At 41.2% G+C, this 27,581-nt stretch overlaps 1 protein-coding gene across 2 annotated transcripts in view; it reads left to right on the forward strand.

Annotated features, from left to right (window-relative positions):
• The window catches only part of GADL1 (glutamate decarboxylase like 1), a 116,949-nt gene that overhangs the window by 78,142 nt on the left and 11,226 nt on the right, over positions 1–27,581 (forward strand). For both annotated transcript variants that reach the window (XM_067561847.1, XM_067561848.1), the window contains exons 13-14: positions 1,436–1,487; positions 2,318–2,407. In XM_067561847.1, coding sequence (XP_067417948.1) covers positions 1,436–1,487; positions 2,318–2,407 — 142 coding nt within the window. The remainder of the gene's footprint in view (positions 1–1,435; positions 1,488–2,317; positions 2,408–27,581) is intronic.

Here is a 27,581-nt window from a genome sequence, read left to right on the forward strand (position 1 = left end):
ATACAAAATAGTCAATGTTGCAAAGTTTCGATTTCATCTAAATTAAATGTTTTGACTGACCCAAAACAATTTTTTGTCGAGTTTTCCTTTGTGGAGAATTATGAAATTTTCAGTTTTCATTATAATGTGGAACATAGCCAAACTTTGCAATCCTTTGTAAAACAGAACTTGCATCTTCCACATAGCTGTAATTACTACCTTTATGATGAGAGATGGAACTGAGCTACAAAATTTGGATCTAGACCCAAAGTTTTCTTACATTCAGATGGGTTCAGAGCTACCCTTTTTGGTTTAGAATTCTGTAGAGATCTGTGCCAGCTGTAAGGTTTACGTCAGGATCCAAATATTTCTGTAATCTGAGGTTTTTTGGATCCAGGGTTTTGGTTCAGGTCTATTTCTGCTTATTACATTAGTGTGTTTCTGCTGCTGGTGAAAGAGAGAAGAAATATTTATTTTAGTGCATTGCTACCGTAGAATGCCCAGGGATTATTGTTCAATATGAACTATTGTGTAAAAGTGGAACTGTGAAGATACTGGGGATTGCTGGGAGAGAGGCCCAGTGCATTGGTGCAAGTTGCTAAAGAATAGGAGAGAGTAAGAGAACTGGTGACAATGGCATGACTGAGACAAATGTCAGAAGTGGCAATGAAGTGAAATGAGATGTGAGCAATTATGAGTATTTAATGGAGAACAACTCAGGCTTCGTCTACACTAGCAACTTATGTCCGTATAACTTTGTTGTTCGGGATGTGAAAAATCCATACTCCGAGCGATGCAGTTATAGCAACCTAACTTCCAGTGTAGACAGTGTATAGAAGCCCTCCCGTTGACATAGCCAACACCTGTCAGGGCAGTGGAGTACCTACTCTGTCGATGTAGGTAGTGTCTTCACTAAGTGTGACGGTGGCGCAGCTGCATTGGTACAGTTACACCGCTGTAGCATTTTAAGTGTAAAGAAGCCCTCAGTGTTGGAAGAGGAAGCTATATCGATGGATCAGTGCAGCTCACAATTATTTTACAAATAGGGCCAATTTCTGCTCCCACTGAAAGCCCATGCCTGCGGGCAGCATTTGGTCTACACCAGTGGTTCTCAACCCGTGGCCCAATCAGCACACAGCTGCAGCCCATGTGACATCCTCAGGGCCATACAGGTAGTATATATTTTGTGTGGATGTGGCCCATATAACATACAGAGAGCTGCATATGTGGCCCACAATGGTAAATAGGTTGAGAACCACCGGACACCATCATTCACCAGGTGGCTCCAGTCTTCACTTATTTTTGGTTGCTGGGAGCTGTTGTATTCACAACTGATAGAAACTATTTTTAAGCTCTTTCATTCTTAAAAAATCTAGAGATATCCAAGACAATTTTTTGCTACCTGCATATACTATACATTTGTGACATCTCGTAAACACTGTATGTTTAATTGCAGATACCTAGTAGAGGAAATTAAGAAAAGAGAGGAATTCCAGCTTCTGTTGGAGGTAGGTCACCATACAAGTGATTTTATATGTTTGCCAAATGCCAGTCTATATTTTGGGTGCATATTTAAATAAACTTTGTAAATGTCTGATGCACAGAAGTGTTAAACCACATAATATTGTCCGTATTTCACATAATCAATCTATCCATTGCCCTTGCTTCTAGGGTTGTGTAGGCATTAGGACCTATGGTTTGAGTAATCCTCTTGTATGGCAATGGGTAGGGTTACAAAAGGACCACCCATGCCAGAACTATGACTAAGAACTAGAGCTGGTTGGAATTTTTTAGTTAAAACTTCTGTCCTTAAAGTGGACTCTTCTTTACTTAAAATTCAATAAATAAATAAAACCATTTCCTCCCCACCATTCTCCCTCTACCCCAAAATTTCCAGTGCAGAACAACTGGCACTTTTCAACCAGCTATACTGATAACTCCCCCTCCTCCTCCCCGGCCCCCACAATTTACTCCATAGTGAAGTAAATTGGTGTAGATCCCTGTTTACTGAGACTGTGCTGAGCAGCAGGGGCCTCAGCTTTTATTATTGATGACATTTCAATTTTTTTCATGTGAAATGAAAAATTAAGGAAAAATCAAAATTTAAAGTTTTCATTTTGAAATTGTGCCAAAATGCCCACCTTCTGTCTGCTTCCCTTCCCCCCCACCTTTTTACCCTTTCAATCTGATTAGAAATTTTTCATCAAAAACCTCAAGCTCAAACATTTTGGCTGAAATTTTTCACAGATATAAAATAGAACTTTTTGACCTGCTCTAATGAGTATGATGTGACACATAAGCATGAGAGAAATAAGCAATAATTTTTTCTCTTACTCAGCCAGAGTATGCAAACATTTGCTTTTGGTACATTCCACCAAGTTTAAGAAAAATGGAGGAAGGACCTGTGTTCTGGGAGAAGCTCCATCAGGTGAGTAATACATATGTACTAGGTATGTGGTTTACCGGTTTATTATGTTTATCCCTTCTGCCAGGCAAGAAAGAATAGTTCCTGGATGTGCTCATCATCAACCCATAAATAGAATGTTATTTTAATCCTTAGACAGATGTTAGTAGGATTTTTAAGTTTATTATGCTCTCTATTTAGACAAGGCTACTTAAGTTTCTTTTCTTCTTAATGAAACAAAAGCAAGTCATTATACACAACTATTCAGTTTTCTTTCAGAACTGTTAGCAGAGAGTGGAGCTGAGGATATGAACAGTTTTGTCTGTATCTCATGTCTAGATAGAGCATTCATTACCTATTTCAGACACTTAACATTGTCCTGGGGACTTGTCTTGCCTTATCAGTGGATAATGTAAGAGAAGAAGTGCTTTAGAATACATTTCTGATGTTAAGCAACCCATAAAAGGAATTAGGAATACAATGGAAGAAATTTAATGGTGAACCTTTTGGTAACTTTTGTCACTCTGATGGAAAATTATTAACATTTTGAAAATGTACTAAGTACTTTGATCAGAGTAAATTAACTACAGAGGAGCCCACAGTTGAGATTAATTAGAAAAGTAATATAAACTGATATATTTATGTATTATTGAATAAGAAACTCTGCAACAAAACTGAGCCAAGCTGATTGTTTGATCACTTCGTGGTGGGTGGCTTGTTCAAGGTGGAGTGAGGATATGTAAATCCTAGACACAGCTAGGAAGTCTTTCTGCAGAGCCCAACTCTTCTCCCCATGGTGCTCACTACACAAAAAGACTCCCCTTTGAATTAAAGCAGGATACTTCTGTCTTTTGGGGTGAGATCTTCTCTCCCCCAAATATTTTATTGTAAAGAAATTATTTATTACCTAATATTTATACAAGCCCCATAAGCAAAAATTGGCCAGTTGCTCATCTGGTGTAAGTCAGCATAGCTCCGGTGACTGCAACAGCTGAGGATTTGGCCCATGGTCCCTACTCCAAGAAGCTTACAAACTTGAGGTACACTATGGCCTCAAGCAGGGTGGGGAAAAAAGATAGGTTTCCATATGCCGTATCGCAAGACACCATACTTGTTGGGTCAGATGATGATGACCCCTTATCGCAAGATGCCTCCTCTCCCCTCCATACGCAACTGCCAGTGGCCTCTTACTGCAGCAGTGCCTCTGCCCCTCAGGGGCATGACTCTGAAGAGGGAGCAGGGAGGAGCATAGAAGAGGGGAGGTCATGGCCCCCCACCTTTCTCTGTGTCCGCTTGTGTAGCAGGGCTGGTGCACTAGGGAGGAGGGATGGGTTAGAGATGGAATTGATCCAGCCCCCTATTTCACGTGGACAAGTCCGGGTGGAGAGAATGCATTCCTGAGTGTCTCCAGTGCTCCCCCTGGAGCAGGGCAGCACCCCACACCTTCTATCAGGGCTGTGATGTAAATACCGCAATGTATCCCATTCTGTTAGCTTTGTTAATTTGTTAAATGAGGTTGGCATGAGACTGTGGATTCTGGTAGAAGGTGGGATGTAAGAAAGAATTTGAAGGAGGAAAGGGAGTTCACGTACAAAGGAAGGGAGAGAAGAGTGTTTTCCTTCGCCTTCCCGATAAACCAGGGGGCGTCTCTGTGGTTATTTTACTTCCCCATCACTGGAGGGGCCAAATGTGGGACACGTAGTGCAACCAAGACCCACAGTGAGAGATAAAAGCAGTAAAGAATATAGCTGAAAGATTCAAACATCTGGGGGTTAATGTCTTTAGCATCAATATAAGTTAGCTCCATGATTCAACATTGCTGATTTAAATAATAACTTACAATAATTCATCTAGTAATTAATAATAAACTAATTATTAAAAAGGTGGAAGAAAAGAGGGTAATAAGAAATGCAATTTTTGTCAAAAAGGCTTAAGTCCTACATAACTGAAGATGTAAGGAGTTTGTTGCATCATGTCATCAGTATTCAGTGTGGGGATGCATACGATTTCCTTCTTAACTGCTGGCACTTCCTGGATATCCACAGTACTTCCCTAAAACTAACATTAAAAAATTAATTTACAATATGTCTTTTCATGCTGTACTTAAACACAGTAGTTACTCCATTTAGACAATGATCAGTCATCTACTTTTTCGATGATCTGCAAGTCTGTGAATAATTAAGTGAGGCTGTATCTTAGAAATTCTTTGTGCAGTTCATTGATTTATTATACTGCATGTTCAGCAATAGAACTCAAAATAAAAATCTGTTTTCTAAGGTTATTTAACTTTTTTGCTTGTGACAGATGCTCAGCTAACAGCATTGGGACCATATCCTCAGCCTTGCTAAGGTCACTTTGTGCCCTTAGAGTGGTGCAAAGTAACCCTAAAGCTTCCCTGCACTTTGGCTTTACGCCAGACTTCATGGCCCATGCAGTGCAGGACATGTCAGGACTGGCTGAGGTCGTGGTATGATCTGATTATGATGTCACGCCTATTGTTGTCCTGCACAAACTGTTATCTCTCTCAAAGCATTTTTCCGTTCAGTGCTTACTGTAAATTCGTACAGAATAATAAATTTGCTCCTATAAATGCAAAAATCTCTCTGTTTAGCAGGGAGTCGGGGGAGGGAGGGAGAGAGAATGGACATTTTGTATCACTAGAAGCAGACTTGGTACTGTCAACAGATCTTCATTGGAGTGTATTTTAAGGCATTTTTAAAGAACAAAACACGATGGTGGAGGGGGGAAATAGAGCTACCAAACATCAGTAATGTAGTGAAATGGACTTTATTTAGAGCATTCAGCTCATTACTATAAAAGACTAAAATATTTTCAAGATTACAGTAGCAGCTAGAGGTCCCGTTGAAAATCAGGGCCCCGTTGTGCTAGGTCCTGTACACATGCACAGTGTGGGAGAGTCCTTGCTCTCAAGAGCTTACATTATTTTAAATGCCTCTTGAGTGCCTAGCACGTAGCACAAACCCCAGAGCAAACCACGGATTCAAACCAAATGCTTTACACAAGATTCTGAAAAAATAAAAGGAGATGATAGGAGGGATTTCTTTTTCAGGCATTTAAAAAAATATTAAGTGGAGTGTCCTGGTAAATGGTAAGCTTTTGTTACTATCAGCTAGGAAATGAGTGTGGATTTCAGTATGCTTCTCACTGCAAAATAAGGGAAATTGCTTCTAACCTGGAACGGATGTAACTCATTGGGTGAAGTGACAAGCGTTGAATAGCTTTGCTAGTACTGTATGTGCCCCAGGTGGTGTTTTTGCTGCTCATTCTTTTACGAACATACTGTAAATGGGTACGACTTAAAACGAAGGGAGCCAGTGGAATACAGATCTAATTGAAGACATGATGAAGAAAGAAAACGGAAAAGTTTGGCACTCCCTCCCGCATGGGAAGGGGTAAGGAAAAGAGAGTGGAAACCCCCTCTGAGCTTCAAGTGGTATAATTTCATAACTATATGTATCCATGTATATTTGTATTCATAAAGTGGTCACATTCTGGCGCACACACTGCTCTGTTGGCATGACCCCAGCAGCACAGAGGAGAGAAACTGGCTGCATCACTGCAGCAGAGGATTCTTGCAGCACTGGAAAATACCTTTGAGGCACTGAAATTGCATGAATGGTTCGTGGTCATGCCATCTCTGCAGCCTCCTGTCCAGGGATGTGTTGGGAGAGAAGAGGTTTGTCAGGGGTGCAGCTGGAGCATGTTGCACTCCAGCTATCCCCTACTGACCAATGACTTTGCCAGCTGGTGTAGTTTAGAGGCAATTGCAGGCTGCTCCAAATTCTGCTGGGATTGGTACAGGCATAAAACCAGCACCAAGAGAAGGGAGAAGGTACTTTCTGCTGGCTGATTCCCTATTCTGCTGGCCCATTGGAACCAGTGCTTAGCAGAGGATCTGAACCATAATTTTGTCTTCAAGTGGGATGAAGTTTATCCCAGTGCACAGGGCCAATGGAACATACTAGGCCCCATGTAAACCCACAAAACTGGGTTTATATGATGTAATTGGCCTTGTGGGGGGTTCTTTGCATTGGGGTGAATTTCATCTGTACTGTATTTCTAAACAATATATATTAGAGTATCACATTCCCGTAACATCAGTAGAGCTTCTATACAAAATTATTGTAATTAGTTCTAATGCTGGCCTTTTGGATTTTGCCTTTTTGTGTTTGGATGCTGTCCTTTATAATTTTTTTTTTTTTTTTTTTTTTTTTTTTTTTTTCAAATTTTTTCAAAATTAGTTTGATTATATTGAATGATCAGAAGGCAAAGCATTTTATGAGTGTAAGATACTTTTTCGGCACTCATATGTAGCTGTGCTCTAAAACCTAGACCTTAGTGTGTCATTTCCCCCTTTATACAGACTACCTCCTTCCCCACGCCCACCTACCTTTGGAGAAAAACATGTTTTCAGTTAGCGGACAGCTAGCTTTGCAAAATAGCCTGTCACACGAGTAGTGTTCTGATACATTTATGAGAATGAGAAGCTGTCTATCAAGGCAGAAATGTAAGGGGGTTGCAGTTGGGTTGTCTTGACAACCTTCAAGTCTTCATCTAATGAAATACAAATCAAGGGCCCAATTTTGCATTCTTTGTGCACCCAAAATACCTCTTGACTGCAATAACAGTTTTGAGTGGGCAAGAAATACAAGACCTAGAATAATCTGAATGACTATTATTTATGTTCATTATTTGTGAGGACAAAAACCAAAACAATGGCACAGTTAACAACTGCTACGTTAAATAAGAGGGCCAAGTCTTTGCACAGGCAAATGATCCCTTGGTATCACTGTGAGTTTTGTCTGCATCTGGGATGCAGGATTTGGGCTCAGAGTGTTGTTTCTCTGGCTTCAGAACATTCTTGGTATAATACCTTAACTTTCCCTTTTTCTCATTAAGAAATCGACTTTAAAAATGTGTCCTATGGGAGCGTAGGTGTTGCAGTCCTGATTCTGTAAACCCTTGTTTACATGAGTAATTCTTACTCTCAGCATAGTCTCATTGACTGCAGAATCAGCGTCTGTGTGAATCAGAGAGTCCCCATATAGGGCCTTATCCAACTCCCATTAAAATAAAAGGAGAGATTTGCATTGAAAACCATAGAATCATAGAATTGTAGGACTGAAGGGACCTCGCAAGGTCATCTAGTCCAGTCCCCTGGACTTATGCCAGGGCCAGGCATTATCTAGACCATCCCTGACAGGTATTTGTCTAACCTGATCTTAAAAATCTCTAATGATGAAGATTCCACAACCTGCTTAGGCATTTTATTCCAGTGCTTAACTACCCTGACAGTTAGGAAGTTTTTCCTAATGTCCAATCTAAAATGCCCTTACTGCAGTTTAAGTCCTATCTTCAGAGGCTAAGAACAATTTTTCTCCCTCCTCCTTGTAACAACCTTTTATGAGCTTGAAAACTGCTATCATGTCCCTCCTCAGTCTTCTCTTCTCCGGATTAAACAAACACAATTTTTTCAATTTTCCCTGATAGGTCATGTTTTCTAGACCTTTAGTCATTTTTGTTGCTCTTCTCTGAACTTTATCCAATTTGTCCACATCTTTCCTGAAATGTGGTGCCTAGAGCTGGACACAATACTTCAGTTGAGGCCTAATCAGCGCGGAGTAGAGCGAAAGACTTACTACTTGTGTTTTGCTGAAAACACGCCTCCTAATATATCCCAGATTGATGTTTGCTTTTTTTACAGCCATGTTTATATTGTTGACTCTCATTTAACTTGTGATCCACTCTGATCCCCAGATCCCTTTCTGGAGTACTCTTTCCTAGAGAGTCATTTCCCATTTTGCGTTCATGCAAATGATTTTTCCTTCCTAAGCGGAGTTCTTTGCATTTGTCTTTATTGAATTTCATCCCATTTACTTCCGACAATTTCTCCAATTTGTCCAGATCATTTTGAATTTGAATCCTATCCTCCAAAGCACTTGCAACCTCTCCCGATTTGGTATCATCTGCAAACTTTGTAAGTGTACTCTCTATGCCATTATCTAAATCATCGATGAAGATATTGAACTGAACCAGACCCAGAACTGATTCCCGTGGGACCCCACTTGATATGTCCTTCCAACATGACTATGAACTGCTGATGATAACTTCATGGGATTTGGATTGGCCTAATAGTCATTGGGAGTTGCTCTGTAATAATTTATTAATACTGTGTGTTGGGGTGTTTTCTGTATGACTATATTAGTTTAATGCAGCTGCAGGATGTCTACAAGAACAGGCAGGAAAGGAAAGAAGGGCTCAAGATAAGCCACTCCTCCCCCTGAGAGTTGTTAAAGGACAATCCAAGGACTACTAGCTTTAAAGATTTTGCTTCCTCTCCAGCTAACCTACAGAACTGGTTGAACCAGGACAGGAAAAGGCCTGTGAACACAGCAGATCAAAAGACAAGTGGGTTTGAAAAGAAACACTCTCTCAAGAAAGTGGATTAGTTTTTTAGGGGAACCAGACTAATACATAGTATCCCATTGGGATGTCTGAAAAAGCTAGACCTGCCGAGATCACCATCATGGGATGGGAAGCCTTTAAGTAAGACGTACCTAGACTGTTCGTTGTTTTAAAGTCCTTTAAATGCATTCTTCCAACTGTTAAAATAAACAGTACTTTAGTTTAAGAAGGCTGTCTGATCACTGTAGTCGCCACTGGTCACAAAAGGGAGATCTGCAGAGGTCTAAACTCAGTCATATTTGTTGGATAAGCATGGTTTCTTTTAAAAAGGAAAGCTTAGCAAGCATTTTTTTAAATGTCAAAGAAATCTGGTCGTTTGAGTGGTAAAATGTAAAAATGGCATGTTATTTTTTCTTCAGTAATTCAAAATTTACTTTTTTGTTTGCAGCATAATTTTGCATATAACCAGGGAATTTAAAATTACAAGTCTTAGACATTCTTTCTTGCACTAGTACGAAAAAAGCAGTGCTAGGCCAAAGGACCAGAGTTAGTTTTAAGGTCTAACAACTCTGGAACTACTAGAGATAGTATGCTAGTACTATAGTCTAGTATTATACTATAGTATGCCAATGCTTTATATGTTGAAAACTTGAGTCCCAATTCACAAAAAGTGTAAAGTGTTAGGCTCTGATCCTGTAAATACTTAAATATATGCTTAACTTCAATGGGCCTGTGCATGTGTTTCGTTATATGCATCTGCATAAGTGTTCACAAGAATAGTGTGTTAATCTCTAATTTGTGTTACTTGTGGGACTACAGCTGGCAGAATCCTGTTGGAATTGAAAAGAATGGTGGGGAGAGGGAAGCAAGTTGCTAGCAAGAATAATGTGTGCGCATTTTTAAGGTGGAATAGAATGCAGTAGACTTGGGCTAGAAACACTTTGGACCAGTGCAAATGCTTTCAAGGCTGGCACACTCATCTAAGAAATGGTCCTGGACCTGTGATCAAAATAAGTGTGTGGGGAGGTGTGGGGAGGGATGGCATGGAAATTTGGCTGTAATTCTTATGTATTGGGCCTGATCTTTTTCTCACGTTAGTCTTTGCTATTGACTTCAATGGAGGCAGGATCGAGCTATCTGCAGATATAGGGTGAAATTCATTTATGGCCAAAAGGGCTGGTTTAGGGCCCTTCACACAAATCGAGCCTTTCATTTGGGCCTGCATGGGAGGAACAGCAGTCATTCACTCACTGAGAACCATGGAAGATGTCTGCGTTGGCTCTGGTTTGGTCGGTCAGGCTAAGGGTGGTCTTGGGAAAGTGCCTTGTATCTAGGCTGGGCATGGATTTCATCTTCCTCATCTGCATAGAGCCAGATTATGCAGACTTCATGTGAGTGAAGTTGATTTCAGTGTAGCTGGTAGTACTGGAAAATCTTCTAAAAATAATTGAGGGCCTGTTGTGCCTGTGACGGGGCTGTACTCACAGCCAGGCGGCACTGCCTCCTGGTCACTCTGAGGATTAGCTTTGCGCGGTCAACTCCCCTTCCTGTGATGGCACTTCATCTCTCTCTCTCTCTCTCTCTCTCTCTCTCTCAATGTGCAGCTCCTCTTTCACTCCAGGACCTCCTGCTTCCTCTTTGTGACTTAGCCCTCTGTCCAGGTCACTCCGTATGTTTCCCCCTTCCAGGGTATCAGTCTTCTAGCATGAATTACTCCAGGCAGCCTGTCCTCCACTGCTTGGTCTGTGCCACTTCTCAATGGCTGGTAGGGGAACCTGGGCCTGCCCTCCACTCTGGATTCCAGCTCAGTGGCCCTCTCATCAGCAGCCAAGGTTAGGGTTGCCAACGGTCCCTTATTACAAGGGACATCCCTTACTTTTTCATCTCTGTACAAGATCAAGAGTTGCTGAGTGCTGCAAAAAGCAGCAAGAAATACCCCTCGTGAATGTAGGTGAGTGCTGCTTATTATTATTAATTATAATCCAATAATAATAATATCGAGAGGAGGGGTGGAGCAGAGGTGCTAAGAAAACAGTTCCTTATTTTTGAAATACAATGTGGCAGCCTTTAACCTTGCTGCTTTTCTCTTTAGCCTTTCCTATCTTTCTGGCTCTTCACCCCCTCTGGGTTTACCACCCTAAACTTCCTCCTCCCAGAGAGTAATTATAGACTATTTCCCTGCAACCAATTTTGGTGCTGTGTTCGGTCATGGGACTCACCAGATCCCATATCAGTTACTGCTACGCTTGTGCCTTTTATAAGCTCTCTCAGACTCTTCTGCTGCTCAGCCTGCCGTGCAAGGAGGGATTGGTAGGATTCCTGGAACAATGGCATAGCCTTCTGCGTGTTCTTTTGTTGCTCCACTAACCATTGTAAGGTCTGCTCCATCACCCGAACTCTGACAGTTTGCACCGACTTCCCCTGTCTGGTCCTCTCTTACCATGGTTGGGGGAATCACAATCCCAGACAAGTCACCCTGTGTAACAGGGGCCAGTCTCCATCCCTGTCCCCTTCCCTGCAGAAACCGCATGGACTTCACCGGGTGTGCTGTCAGTGAAACTTTATTTCAATTCCCCTTCACCAATATCGCCACAGTCCCCCTTCTATTTACAATATTTGCCAAGCCTCAGGCCCTGTCAGCAGGACTTGAGGGGCACAGAGGTCTCCCTACTCTGAAGCCCCTGTATGACTCAGCTAGCCCTGTTCCTCCCTCTCTTCCCCCTGCACTTCCTTCCTGAGCCTCTTTCATCAGCCTTGGGCTGATGGGGGGCCAAGTGAGTTTTTTCCCCAGACAGCCCACCAGCCTGATCAGATAATTACCACCCAATCAGCTTCTCCTGGGGCACTAATTAGCAGATAAGTGACCACTGTGCAGGCTCACATACTCCCTGCACTCTGTCACAGTCCCCTTATGTGGCAAAACCCATAATGGCACAAAATGGTCAGGGACCTGAAAGGCAGAAGGAAAACTGCAAGGGAGGATAGAGACAAAGAGGAAATTAAAAAACACCAAGGTCAGGGAGAGTGTCAGAGACAAAGTGAAAGACCTGAGTTGTAGTATATAACAAGACTGGGACTTTGATGGTGGGATGGGGGTGCGGGGGGTGAACCATTGCAGGAGACATTGCTTCCACTTCTTGCCCTGGGCCCTGTAAATCTTATGTGCAGCCTTAGTAAAACCTTGAAAGACCCAATTCATTCATATTTTCATTCTAGATGTAGAAAAAACACCTCCACAAAACATGAAGTACTGTTTGTGAATGATGATGATGATGATTGATGATAATAATAATAATAGCATTAAATTAAAAAAAAAAACCCTGGATTTCAAAATCTTGCAATATGAACAGCTGTAATGGGGAGTTTCCTAGCAGAAAGAGGGTAAAGAACCATTTTATTCAAGCTGAAGGACCACAGACTCCAAGGATGCTGGGACTCAGTAGGGCTGGATTCTTCACTTGCTTTCACTTTGTGCAGTTCCAGGTTGTGTTGCCTGATGGGAAAGGCACCTCAAGCTGTGGACCAACATTTTCCTATGACTGACTTCTTTCTAAGGACTTGTCTTCACAAACAGTGCTACAAGAGCACAGCTGCACCAGTGCAGCTGCGCCACTGTATCACTTTAGGGAAGATACTACTATGATGACAGGAAAGCTTCTCCTGTTAGCGTAGTTAATTCACCTCCCGTCAACATAGCACTGTCTATACGTGGGTTTAGGGTGGTATAATTACTCGGGGGGGTGGATTTTTCATACCTCTGAGTGATGTAGTTATACTGATACTGGTCTGCAGAGTAGACCTAGCCTTAATAAAATAATCTCTTTCACCAATTCCAAATGGATGCAACATTTTACCAGGTCAGAACAATAGAATTTTGCACTCACTTTGCACATGTGTAACATATTATGGAAGAAGGGCAGAAGAAAATCAGGCCCCACATCTGTTCCAGAGAAGTGAGTTCTCAGACAATCATTGTCTCTTTGCATTGGAAATGAGACCATGGTAGAATTAGTTTACCCTAAGCAAACAGCCACTTTCCTGAGCGATGATATCCTCCTTCTGTGGGTTTGTTTCCGAAGAATTAGAAAGGTGGACTATTTAAGTGCTTCTGATAAGGAAATAATGGCGGTTCTGATTCACTGACTCTGTTACTCCATTGCTTTCAATAGTTATCTTGGTGTAAAACTGGAGTGCCATAGTGGTAGATCAGGGCTCAGAGTATCAGAAGTTATTTGAGGAATGGAGAGAAAATATTCACTAGTAGAATCTGCTGAAAACAGAAACAAAGAAGAAATTGGCATGTCCTGGATTAGCCATCCCCATCCAGGTAAAACACCAGCTACCCAGAAAATAAAAACAGCATTGTTTTTAAAAATGCTAGCGCTGACACTCTTTTAAGGGCATAGGAAGCTTGTGTAAACGTAGGCTGAATCTGTCCCGTTAGCTAATCCTCAATACATTCTTGAGTGTTAAGTAATTAATGAAGTAGTATTTTACCGATGAGGAAACTGAGGCAAAGAAATCAAGTGGCTTGCTCCCTAGATAGAACTGGGGTTAGAACACATGAGCTCCTGACTCCAATCTCTGTGTGCCTGCTTTTACTGATTTGTAATACTTGTTTCAAAATAACTTAATAATAGCAACTCTTGGAAACATTTTGCCATATTGAACAGCATTGCAGAATCTGTTTGCTATTGCTATAGAGATGAAATGACACAAAAATTACATGTTTTGCCCCAGAGATTCCAGGAGGATTTCAGGAATTGCTCATCACACTGTCCAAATATAATGATTTTTATCAGACTTATCTAAAATAAACATTACTATTCATGAAACGAAGGTGGTGGAACCAGGTTAGGAGTAATGGTGACACTAATAGCCCTCAGTTAAAATGTGTTTATGGAAAGAGATGTTGGATAATTACATCTCCTGCATTTGCCAGTTTTTCTCTGATAAACATAGTCAATGTCTTAGTACTTACTTTGCAGTCAGCTATATAAAAAACTCCAAAAGCTAGGGCTTCCAGGCAGCAGAGGATTTTGTCTGCAGTGTGATTTTGCAGAAAGTCTTTTTTTTTTTTTTTTTTTTGTCATTCCTGCCCTATTTACAGTCAAATATCTTCCATTCTGAGGCTTAGGTATTAGCCAGTGCATGGTGATATACTCTGCATCATCTGTCAACTTCAGCTAGTGCATCTGGATTTCTGACTCCATTTGGCTCCTTTGGCAAAACAACATAATTTTTGCTCTGCTTAAATCTGGCTACTTAGTTTTCCATTCCTTCATTCCCTTTTGAAGATTTAAAATATCAGTTGGTGTTTAATATGATCTTTCATGCTTGCTCTTGTTTTTTCCATGGGAAGACTGGATTTCAGGTGTGTGTTGATCTGTTTACTGCTGAATGGCCCTATCTTCATGAAGTGTCATTGTCACTGCATCTCTCTGCACCTCTTCATTATGCAATGGCTTTCTCCATGCTACAGGCAATGGAAGAAAACGAGTTTGAATTACATGCTGAACTCCAAACTACAGATTTTTGAATGTGTCACAGATAATGTTTAATAGCCTGTGGATCAAAATTAAATCCAATATACATCACAGGGGGAACTCAATAATTGCAGCATCCCAGGAATGTCTTAAGTACTGGAATCTTGAAGTCACTAGAAGCTTTATTCTTTTACCAGATTTTGCCTGAATAAGGGCCTTTTTATTTTCTTTTAACAAATAGAGGTCAGATTTTAACACAGAGAGGTAAAGGCTACAACTTGCTTTGTGGGAATAATGATTCCCTCCCTGCCCCCCAGTTTTCCATGCATAAAAGGTGATGTTCACTCCAAGGCTTTGGCACAACCAAAAGCCCCCAGTTCAACAGAACCACAGCTGCCTTCTGTGCACAGTCATAGAGTTTAAACCCAGAGGAACTACCAGATCATCTAGTCTGACCTTCTCTATATTACAGGCCACCACCACCACGCAGCATCCGCACACTAAACCCAACTTCAAAATTAAACCCAAGTATTACAGCCCACAGAAGACTAGACTATTATGTGTCACAGGCAGAGAATAGGAGAACCTGAGGTGGTGCACCAATAGCCAAGGTCCCTGCAAAGGCAGTGAGATGATTAAGTGAGAGAGACTCAGATAATCCTGGCAAGTGACCTGCATCACACACTGCAAAAGAAAACAAACCCAAGGTCACTGCAGCATCTGACCTGGGGGAAAAATGCCTTCCTGACCCCACACATGGTGATCAGTTAGACCTTGAGCATGTGAGCAAAAACCAGACAGAGCACCTGAGAGAGAGAGAGAGAGAGAGAGAGAGAGAAGGCTTGGTGCCACCTCACATCTCTGGCTCTCCCTGTCCATTGTCACTGTCACTGTGCCTGGTGTGGATCACAACTGAAGAGCCAATTTCAGGTCAGAGTGACAAAAACTGGGCAGACACACGCACACGGGTGGTTTATGCTATAATCAGATTTAACCAAATCAGCAACAAATGTGTGCTCCGGGATCACTATACTAACTTAATATGGAGCCACAGGCAGTCCTCTTAGATCTTCCAGTCCATATTACCATCCAGACAAACTGGACTTCTGTGATGAAAAGTTATTAAAACCAAAAATCACCACACATTAGATTCTCCTAGTGCCAGAGGGTCAGTCACTTACCCAAGTCACTGGATGCCCAGGACCTTACACCAAAAACAATGCTGCAGCCAATCCTTACTTAACACACTAAGGATTTATTAACTAAGAAAACAAATGAAAGTTATTAAAAGGTTAAGGCAGGTAAAACACAGTATAATTGAATCAGAGTATGTATTCCAAAATGTTAGCAGGGATATTAAATCTGCTAGCTTTCTGTCAGTCTCTCTGGGTTGCCCAAATAGCTTTGGGGATCTCAGTTCTTTTGCTTAAAACTTCCCCTGTCAGAATTCACAGTCCAGAGATGGGATAGGAATAGGTGGCCAGAGGCTTTGGTTCTCTCCTTTTATATCTTGACTCTTTTTGCTGGAAAAATCCTGGCTATGTCAATAGATCAGACAGTTTCATGAAATATGTGCTCTACCATCCCTTCTTCATCTGAGTTGCAGATTCTAGCTTGCAACTTTGCCTGTGTGCTGTCTGAGGTGTCTTCAGGAACTACGTGTCTTGTTTACAGCTCCTTTCTTATTTCCAAATAGCTAACCTGTGGGCGTTTCTCAGACCCATGACATGTTTGAGTTACAAATACATAGCAAAATTTCATAACTCCACACACAATGTCTATATGCACATTATAACAAGCTAATTGTATTCAGCAGGTTATAACTTTTCCAGTGATACCTCACAAGGCATGCTTTGTACAAGATTTATCACAATTTTTTAAAGTGGTGACCAAGACACTTGTAAGCAAGACTCACGAAGTAATTTTTTCGCTCTACTCCATAACAGGCCTCGGCAGGAGTACTGTGTCCAGTTCTGGGTGCCACAATTCAGGAAAGGTGTGGAGAAATTGGAGAAAGTCCAGAAAAGAGCAACAAAAATGATTAAAGGTCTAAAAAAACATGACCTGTAAGGGAAGATTGAAAAAATTGGATTAGTTTAGCCTGGAGAAGAGGAGACCGAGGGGGGACATAACAGTTTTCAAGTACATAAAAGGTTGTCACTGGGAGGAGGGAGAAAAATTGTTCTCCTTAACCTCTGAGGACAAGACAAGACAAGCAAGGATCTGCAGAACAGGCACAGAGGAAACTGAGCATGCCCTTTGCTCAGCCTTTCTGCATTGACTCCTCAACATAGAGATCCTTAGAGATATCTGGGGGCATGCAACTGGGTCTTCAGTTACATGTGTCCAATAGTCACAGTCCAGGAAATCAAGTCATAGAGGGGTTGCAGAGAGCCCAGCTCTCTGCTTGTGGATTCCACTCCCCCAACTCTCATGTAGTTCCCCACAAAAATCCTGTCTACTGATCAGTATCTGTGCTTGGAGGTGGGATGGGAAAGGGAGTGAACTTCACTGAGGGAGTTTTTTAAACGAGAATAAGTGAAGAATAACTTCACTTATTCAGGAAGAGTTTGAATTAAAGGGGGGATTCATGAACAGAGGAGGAGGTAAATGTGGGGAATGATAGATGATGATTTTGGGTGAGCAAAGTTTTTTTGGTTAGTATTTACCCTGTTTTTGAATTATCTGCAAACAGGTTGTGACTTTTGCCAATTTGTTGACTGTTCACAGTTGCTCAGCAGTTTAACTATTTTTTGGCAACAAAGCCTGTGGCTTTTCAACTGTTGGCTGTGATTATTCCTTCTAAAATTTGACATTCAATATTTCAACTGTGGAGGGCTTAAATGGGATGTAAGTGATGCACGGGCCTTGTGTAGCCCCTCTGCACTGGTAGATTTCACCCACAGTGGAAAAGCAAAAATGGCTGAAGCAAAATTATATTTAGCATTCCCTTAATGGTTAGTGAATAATTTTTCTCACTAGTTGCACACAACACTGAGTTGTCTATTGGGTTTGGCTTTTGGAACAAATCTTTTCTACAGGGAGAGATACGTTGTCTCTGATTAAAAAAAAAAACCTTTTTACCGTATTAGTGTCATTATTAACACTGCATTGTATTATTCTTTCCCATTTATACCTAACCACTCCATTGCTGCCCTGTCAGCTGAGCTGATTGTATCTCTCGTGTCCAGGGTAACAGGCACCAGCTGTGTGCTGAATGAGCCTGGTGCATCCTAACATTCTGTTGGTTTCAGTCTAATGTTAATGAATGATGACAATGCGTCAGGTGTGGTTGAATGCCAGTGATGAAAGAATTAATTACACATTGATGATCTGGACAATTTATTTTCTCCTGACTGTCTGATTCCCTGTAGAAGCTGTGAGGTTCTCCCACCTATAAACATGGAGGACCCCATCGTCTGCCAGAGGACTAGACAGGACTCACTTTTGAAGCTTCTCCTTCATCATCCACAAAACAGTGATTGTTTAACCATGTGCATTTTCCCTTTTGTTTCCCCCATCTCTTCGAGAAGGATCTGTCATGCTAGCCCAGAAAGTGAGAGAAAAAGCCAGTTTTGCCCCTGGGTAATTCCTTTCGGGAATGACTGCATTGTGATGTTACACCAGAGATGAACTTGGCCCTGGAAATGGTACCTGTTTCTCATGTACAGTACCGCAGAGCATTGGCAGTAGGCCACAAGACTCAGCTCTGTTATGTGGAATTTTTAAAAGTGACGGCAGAAATACACCCAAGCTACTCATGTCATGGGAAAGGTGGTTTAACTATGTATTACATAAAGGCTGCAGTTGCTGCTTTCAGCCCCTGTCTTCAACAGAGAGCATGCAGAGAGACCAGGAAGGGGTGTAGGGGGTTCTGGAAGCATTCAGTGTTAGCCGCCAAAGAATACCTATGGGGTCTGTTGGGAAGCAAACACCAGAACAGTAGCTCAGCCTCCAGCTTTACGCAGGGGGTGATGTGCATTCTCTTCTGGAGACTGCAGAAGTGGGATGGGATGCATCTCCTTTGAGGTGTCTTGTGTGGGCAGCAATTCTAGGCTAGTACAGTGCTTGTGCTTTGACAATGGAGGGACTCTGTGCGTGGAAGTCGGGGAGAGGCAGGCAGTTTTTGTGTCTTGGCCCTTCTTTGGAAAGTCTATCAGGCGAGACAGGCTCTCTATAATCTTACAATCCGTGTGAAAACAGACTGAGTAATTTCACCTCCTTCCACTTGAAAGTATGAAGACAACGAGAGATGGAGAAACTATCATTTCCCTTGGTAGTTTGTTCCAATGGTTAATCAGCATCCCTGTTAAAAATTTGTATCTAATTTGTGTGGCTTCATCTTGCAGCTGGCAGTTCTTGTTATGCCTCTCTCTGCTAGATTAAAGAGCCCTTTAGTACCCAGTATTTTCTCCCCATAAAGATACTTATGCACTGTAATGATGTCACCACTCAATCTTATTTTTGGTAAGCTAAATTTATAGAGCTCTCTAAGTTCACTGTAAGGCATTTTCACCAGCCCTTAAATAATTTTTGTCGTTCTTGTCTGCACCGTCTCCAATTTTCAACATCCTTTTTAAAATGTGGACACCAGAACTGAACACAGTATTTATAGCATGTCCTCTTCTGTATTTCTACTCACTTCTCCCCTGTTTATACATCCAAAGATCCCATTAACCCTTTTCACTACATCATCACCTGGAGACCTCATGTTGAGTTATTTGTCCATTCTGACCCCAGATTCTTTTCAAAATCACAGATTTCCAGGACACAATCCCCCATTCTGTAGGTATAGCATGCATTCCTTCTTCTTAGACGTAACCTTTGCATTTGCCTGTATTAAAAAGCATTTTTGTTACAATAAGCTGAGTTTACCAAGAGATCCAGATCGCTCTGTCTGACTGCCCTGTCCCCATCCTTATTTACCCTCCACCAATCTTTGTGTCACCCACACATTTTATCAGCTGTAATTTTATATTTATTTCCAAATAATTAGTGAAAATATTGAATAGTGTCAGGCCTGGTACCAAACTCCGCGGAACCTCACTAGAAACACCCTCATTCAATGATGACTCCCCACTAACTACCACTTTTTTTGAAATGTTCATTTAGCCAGTTCTTAATCCATTTAACGGGCAATTTATTGAAATTGTGTAATGCTAATTTAAATGCTATTGTTGAGGTTTTTTTAAGTCCGAATGTCTTGTGGTATTAAGTTAAAAGCCTTAAAAGATTAAGGGCTAGATTTACAAAGGTATTTAGGTGTTTTACCCCCCAAGATTTAGGTGCCTGAGTCGTGTTTTTAGGCACAGCTGAGATTCACAAAACTCCTGCTTGGCTGCTGCCTAAGCCTGTCGGTGCCTAAATTTACTCGGTGCCTAAATTTTTGTAGTAAAAGTTTGCTAAGCATCTGTATTTTTGCCTCTGCCTGATGAGGAGAAGGGATTTGAATGGGCATCTGTCACCTCTTAGGTGAGTGCCCCAACCACTGGGCTATAGAGTCATTTTAACTCTTTTGCTGGCCCAGTTAATATTTCATTGTTTAGTTATTTAATTATAGTAGAACAACTTCAGAAGGAGAGATTGAGGGAGACCCACATCAGAAAATCTCATAGCGTGGTGGTTAGAGCACTCACCTGAGAGATGGCTGATCCCTCTTCAAATCCCTTCTCATCAGACAGAGGGAGGACTTGAACCCGTGGTCTTTCACATCCCTAAAGGCTTATAAATGAGATTCTCATCCTCCTTTCCACCCTCCCTCCCAGCTGTTTTGTGTGGAGTTAGATGGCTTCTGAGGACACCTTCTGGGTCAGGCCTCACATGTGAGTTAGGCAGAGGAGCAACCATATTTCCCAATTCATGAATTGTTAGCAGAGATAGGCACCTCCCTGTAGCCTGGTCTTAGGCACCTATCTCTATGTGAGGGGGTGGGGCTTACCACACCCCTCTCATAGGCATCTCCCATTGGTTATCTTAGATGTCTACCTGCCTAGTGTACTGCTTTGTTGATCACATTCTAAGATGCCTGGCTCTCCCCATTCATTGTTTAATGTTTTGGTGTCTTACGCAGGCTTTGTGAATCACAGTGTTGTTCCTGTGATTTTTCTAGGTGCCTAAAGGTTAGTTGTTGCGATGCTCAGCGTCACAATGCCTAAAGCCCCGATTTTTAAAGGATTAGACATTGCTGAACTCTATCAACCAAATTTGTAATCTCATCAGAGAATTAAATGAAGTTGATTTGACAAGACCTATTTTCCGTAAGCCATGTGGACTGGCATTAATTAAATAGCTATCGTTTCATTCTTTATTTGAATCCCACATCCGTTTTTCCATTGTTTTGCCAGGGACTGAGGTCAGGCTAACTACCCTATAGTTGCCTGAGTTATCCCACTTGCCTTTTTTGAATAGTGACACAACGTTAGAGCTCCTTTGTCTTTTGGAATTTCCTCAGTATTCCAAGATCTATTAAACATGAACATCAACTAATGTTTAACAATGGGCCAAAGATGTCCTTGGTCTGCTCTTTTCAGACTCTTGGATGCAAGTTATCTTGACCTGCTGATATGAAAATGTTTTCTCTAGTTCTTTAATGTCCAACTTAGTTACTAATGGAGTGGAAAGTGCTTCATCATCCTCTCAAATTCCAGTCAAGTGACTAATTCATCTTTATCCCGCATAGTGAGGTCCAAATAGATACCTAGTGTTCAGTGCAATACCTTGTGTTATAACATCCTGCTTCAGGCAGAGATAGGACAAGCAGCTACACAAAACTTGGCAGCTGTTTCTGGTTGTGGGTGCATGTTGAAGAGTGTTTGGGAGTGCTAAGTAATGAGTGGTATGGAGGGAGGTGCTGGAAGTATCTGGAGGGACAGTGGGCTGTGGTGATAAGTGGCTGGGTCGGCATCAGTATTAGCAGTATATCTTGGGGCAGAGGGAAGCAGCAGCAATTGCAGGGCTGTATGTGTGGCATCTCAGCAATGGGCTGTAGAAATGCATGGCCCCTGTCAACCCTGAAAGGCAGGGCCTGTGTTTTTTGAATCTGCTTCTTTTTATAATCAACACTAGCCTTGAAATTTCTAAATCAAATCTTATGGAAAATTCCATATCCCTGGCTTGAGCTTCCCAGTGAAGCATTCTCTCAGTTACGATTCATTTTGCATGCCAATTAAAAGCTGGTAAAGGACTTAAACAGCTTTAGTGCTTGGGCATACAATATGTCTCGAGATCTATGCTGAATCTTAACAGCTACATTTGTTTTCAGAACACAGCCATCCTGATATATAAACAGTACAACTGTAGGTGTACATACAGCTACACATGCTTTTTGGCATGAATCTTGCAAAAATTCTTTACAAAATATCTAAAGCCATAGCTGGTAGTGAACTAGTAAGACCATTGGGGGGCACTAGAACAACAGGAATAGGTTTGAGCTACTAATTAGTATACACACCGTTAATGTCTGCTGGGCGCAATCATGCAAAATCTACTTCTAAAAAGAAAAGAAAAAAAATCTTTCTTCAGTTTCTGCATGAACATAATTTTCACAGATGTGTCCACAGTGTGCTCTGTTTTCTGAGAAGACAAGCTGTTGTTAGGGAAGATTCTACGGTATGTGTGAATTGTCTCTGACCTTCCAAGAAGCAATAGCTGCTGTCCTTTTTGACAATCCTCTGTATAAAATTATACATTACTTACAAGATTTAGCACAGAATATATATTTACTTTGAATATAGTTATTGCTGAGAGGTTGGTCCTCAGTGAAATGTGAAAGCATGTTTGTAAAGATACACAATTCTGTATTCACTGGGCATGTGTATCCATTGAGAGATTTGAATCCACGAATGTTTGAGAAGCTAGTATACACTTTTAACTGTAGACATTTGAACAGTCAGTCCTCCAAGGAAGAAACTACTCAGCCTTTGTTAAGACTTAAAAGGATACACGGAGAGGTCCCTTGTGCCCAATTAACATATCTGGTTTTCAGCCTGCGTCGATGTTCTGTAATGATGCCTTTTTGTGGCCACGGGGAACTGACATGACATGGCATCTAATGGGGAGTACTGACCTCCCTGCTCCAAGACTTGGGGTATCTGTGGGCCCGCAGCTCTGGAAGCTGCTCTTTTGTATGGAAAGAGATCAGTTTCCTTCTTTCAGCCATTCTGTGCTCATTGCAGGGGCTGAGGCCTCTTCAGCAGAGATTTGCAACTTTCTGGGACATCCTTTTCCGATTCCTGACCCAAGCTTTGTACTACTATTGCTATTTAACATGGGTATCTAGCACCATAATACTGTAGGCATTGCTGTACATGTACTGTAGGTACAAAGCATGGTGCTTTGTACAGAGAATTGTAACAGTCAGAAGAAGCTGTGCCCTGAAAGAATATATCCCAGTTTTCATGTTGAGCCCAGTACTTCCTGAGACAGGACTTTGGAGAGTTCAGTGCATGCTGTGTGAACCCTCATTCAGAGCCAAAGTGATCAAAGGTGCTCTTAGATAATGATTTTGCCATTGACTCTCAGTGCTTTGATTTAAAGAGTCCCTGGTAACATGTTTTCTGAAGGGAGTGGCCACCGGCCATAACCTAGACTGACTTAGCCAATACACTTGGAAAGGGTTAGCCACGCTTGCCTGACTCACCTACATCACTGTTAAGCCTAAAGCTGCCAAGGATTGTCACCCACAGTGAAATTGATCAGAGGTACTTTATCAGGTTTGTTGTATTACTGACCCACCAGCTGTGAGGTAGTGTCTCTGATGCACAGATCTGCATTGTAGATGGTGTGAAGCACAAAAAGGACACACATTTTTAATACTAAAAACACTCAAACAAATGCATTTTGTAAGTGAAAAATATCTCAAATCATATATATTTCCAATAGAATTTGTGCAAACGTTGTATAACGAGCAATGAATGTAGGAAAAAGACACCCAAAAAAGGCATAATTAGAAAATAAGGTCATTGTAGAACATCTGGCTTTCATCGGACAATGGTGGGCATTTGGAAACGCCTGCTCTTTCAAACTTACTCACCTTTTCTTGGGGGTTAGTTTAAAATGAGATAAAGAACAGTTAATTGTATGGCTGCTTAATTCCAAATCAGGAAGTCACTCCCTACATTCATGCAATTCCTTAATTCACTCACTAGATGGAGATCAAAAGCAATCCAAGTTGTTTTTATCTCCACTGCTTCCCTAAATCTCCATAAGCGCAGTAGAAAATGAAAATACATGGTACTGACCATTTTCCCTGTCAAGCTTTTAAACTTTTTTTTCTACCCCAGAATCGTCTTAGAGAGTAAACTAGAAGCAAATATTTTGAAAGGTGCTGTGGAATTGTTACATCATTATGCTATTGTTACTCATTATCAAGTTATTTGATAAAACCAAGGAAGTGCTTCTGCCACTGTCATCCAGTATCCATGAAATGTCTCATGCCTTAAACTGGCATCAGATTAGTATCTTTTCCACAATCAAGGAATTCAAATATACCAGTTTCCACTTAATTGCCGAAGCCTGTAACCCAGTCTCTGACCATAGAAATCTACTACCATGTGATAAAATATGTAGAGGTAGGCAACAAGAGGAAATGTGAATTTGTACAGAAAGCTTGGGGGTGAATTTTGATAAGACTCATAATGAACTGGTGAGAAACATTTTATACTGCCAGTTCTGAAATTATAAAAACTATCCCTATAATAACTCTCATTTCTGTATTTTGAGAGCATTACCAGTTTTTAAGGGAATGAATGAAAGATTAATTTTGGATTATATAACTGGAAAATGTATTTTATTACAGAGAATCAGCTCAAGATTTTCCTTTTGGTAAAAGCTGGAAAGTAACTTTCAGGTATAGAGCTTGTAGAAGGCGTTCTGTGGGACGGGGGAAAAGATTAATAAATACTGTCAACAAATTAAACCATCTGGAAAAAGTCAGTGAAAACTGTGAATGTGTGATTTCAGAAAAACACACAACATCTGGGCTGTGAGATCCAGAGGGCTACTTTATGGCCTATGCTAAGCCCTGTGGTGCCTCTTGAGAACACAAGGGGTCCATAAAATTGCACTAAATAGGCAGCTGGAAATTCCCCTTCGAGTGGCTAAGAGTCGGTGTGAACAGCTTTATAAAACTTGGATGTGCTGGAAATGAGAGTGGGTGTGGCAGTGGCTGAAATAGGCTGCTCTCCTGTAATCCCTTGTTTATGTAATGACTGCTGAGAGGATGTTACATTGTGTGCCATTGAACCATGACTTCTCTGTGCTATTTTAGCAGCATTAGTTTCTGACCATTTTCATGGCAGTTCTTGGGTCTGATGTGTTGGATTATTTTATGTAACTTAGAGCAGTTCTGAGGCTGCTCTAAATAAGATTGCACACTGTGCTAGGGATTAGGAGAGCACAAAGCCGTGCTGAGCAGAACTCTAGTACAGCTGAGGATCTAGTCCAAAAACGTACTGAACAGTCGGCACATACATCTTCAAAATGAACTACATCAAAATCCCTGGTAATTGTGGAGAGGCCAGCAATTAGACCAAGGTTGTACAGAGAGATCAGTGACGTAGGTGAATTGGCTGGGCAATGTGATGGAGGTAACGGATAAGTATCCACTCACAGACAACTGTAGAATTTAAAAATAAATAAAAGGAAGTTGGGATGTGAATACAAAATATTTTACAATGGAGTTCTACGTAGCTGTTGGGAAATACAAGGTCAGGCTGCTGAGCACACGATATGATTAATACACTAGTTTTTTTAATTCAGACTGGTTATAATGAAAATCATCTGGGTGGGTTAAAATAACAGTTCAGAGTTTCTAGAATGTTAATAGGGCCTTATTCTGTAGCCACTCTACTTGCAGAGTGGCTCTATAATTGCCCCATAACCTCTCCATACCCAAAGTGCTATGCCATGTAATAATTGGGGATTTTTTAATTGGGAGTCCGTCCTGGGTCAGATTTACAAAATTAGGCCTCATGATTGCATGCATACATTTGCATGCACTGAGTATGTACATTCAAATAGTCTGTGTGCATACACACATCAGGTACTTGCAGGTGGTCAGCTTGGCCAACTGTACACATGGGGAATTTGTATGTTCCAAACTTTGTAAATCTGGCTGCGGAAATGGAAAGAGAAGTGGGCAAGGGTTGCTACAAATTCCCCCAAACTGTTCTTCCTGCTAAGAGATGGCCCTCAGACTTAAGTTGACCTGTAAGCTTGGTGTTAGTTTCACTTTGATTATTTTAAGTTAGTGACCTCCGACATGTGAGACTTATAGAACACCTGATTTTCAGAGCACTTCATCTAAAGCTTCCTGTGTGTCTGGTTTTTTCTGCTTGTGCTCTGGACTTGTTTCACTTTTGAGCTTCTTGAGTTTGAAAGGCACAGTTGTCTAGTGATACATATGGGGCCCTGGGCTTTCCTGTCACAATCAAAGACAGAGTGCATGTTTACATAAAATGCTCCAAATTAGCAGTTCCCAAAACTGCAATGAAAAGGGCCAGGAAATAACTTGTCGGCTAAAATACTACAGGAAAAGCATTGGAAACATCAGTTCAGTGCATACATTGGCTGTGCTTCCATGATGCCCCAAGTTTCCCCAATCAGTTTGCTCTCCAGACCTGCTGCCATTGGTTGAATGGATTAATGACTTCGGCCCATGCAGTGTGTTCCATGGTCTGTGAATATGGCCACTAGCTGCACTGCGTTGTGGTGGAATTTCCATATATTACTTTCGGTTCTGGGGAAACATATAGTGTCTGGCTTTGTGAAGTTGACTTCTCCCACACTTCTGTTTGAAGAGTCTTGAAGGTGTAGTACAGCATACATATTAATGGGAAAACATTGACTGTTAGGAATCAGTGTGGTCCAACAGATAGGGCATTGGCTTGGTAACTGAGTGACATAGGTTCTGTTCCCAGCACTGATACTGATTTATATATGGTTGTGGGCAGCTTAGCCTCCGTGGGCCTTTGTTTCCCCTTCTATATTAAAATGGGTATTAAAAAGCATATTTATAAAGTCTTTTGGAATCTACAAATTAAAAGCACTGTAACGTGACCCAAGTACTCAATTTTCACCTGTGCTAGGGACTTGCTGCCTTTTTTGGGAGCAACTTCCTAGCCATTTGTCCCCCACCCCCACCCCGCCACCCATAATGCATAAAAAGTAGCATGATCTGGATCCAAGAGTTTTAAGATTTAAGTCAAATTAGAGAGAGCTTAAAAATGGTGTAAATCCTTGGCTATGCTGCTGCTAGGGTTAGAATGGAAGGATCATCTCTAATAGCATGAAGGGGGAACTCAACTCAGGGGATCCAATAAAATATACAAAAATAAAATTATAGTAGCAAAAATAAGTATTTTCATCCCCTAGCATTTAGATTAATTGAATATTATTAGATGAAATTATCAGAAGCCTATGCAATAGTAATGAGTATTGATTGGCAAAGAACTCATGGGTGCACTAAATCTAATTAGTTTTAATAGGACGGGTTTTATAATACACAGATTAACATCTGTTAGAGCCGGATATCAAGATTCATTGTTATTCGAATAAATATTGACCTGAGAGCAAGGGGTCAATAAATCTTGAGTTTGGCCTCCATTTATTATGTACAGTAGCACTTCTTTGTTCCCTGTCACCAACGTTGGAGTGCATAGGTCCTAGAACTGGGTGGGGGGTGCTTGAAGTGTTCTTATTATATTCAGTGTTTACAATTTGTTTCAATGGCTGTCAGCACCTCTACTATAAACATTATTCCAGCGCACCTGTCAGTGTGTGTGGAGTTTAGTTGCCCTTCTACTTGGATGTAGTACCTCGGTGGAAAGCACTATTTCCACTCCCATTACAAAAAGGATTGGGATCTAATCCGACATCCTTTACTCAGACAAAGCTCCCCTTAGATTTGGTTGGTAAAGGTTTGTAGAAATATTCAAAAATCATTGATGTTGCCAGAGAAAATGGTGCTGCATGGGGGTTTTGCACCTGCATATTTGTCTCATGTTTGTGTAATACACACCTCAACATTAAGATGCATGCTGATGATAATACCTATAACGTTTTTTAAACCATCCAGCTTTCTATTGTGATCTGAGGTGTAAAGTCTTTTAGAACTTTGCATTTTACTATGTATTTAGGACACCTAAAAATAGATCCCTTTTTTAAAATATAAGTAATTTCTCAATGGGATTGAAATGGAATGAGTTTCTTCCCCATGAACATGCAGTAGATATTTCCAATCACTGTATAAAGAGTTCTGAGTAGTCAGAAATATCCAGAAGTATGTA

This window comes from Emydura macquarii, unplaced genomic scaffold, assembly GCF_026122565.2.
Source record: "Emydura macquarii macquarii isolate MOO-44397 ecotype Brisbane River unplaced genomic scaffold, CSIRO-AGI_Emac_v2 contig_2422, whole genome shotgun sequence".
Classification (NCBI taxonomy): domain Eukaryota; kingdom Metazoa; phylum Chordata; order Testudines; family Chelidae; genus Emydura; species Emydura macquarii.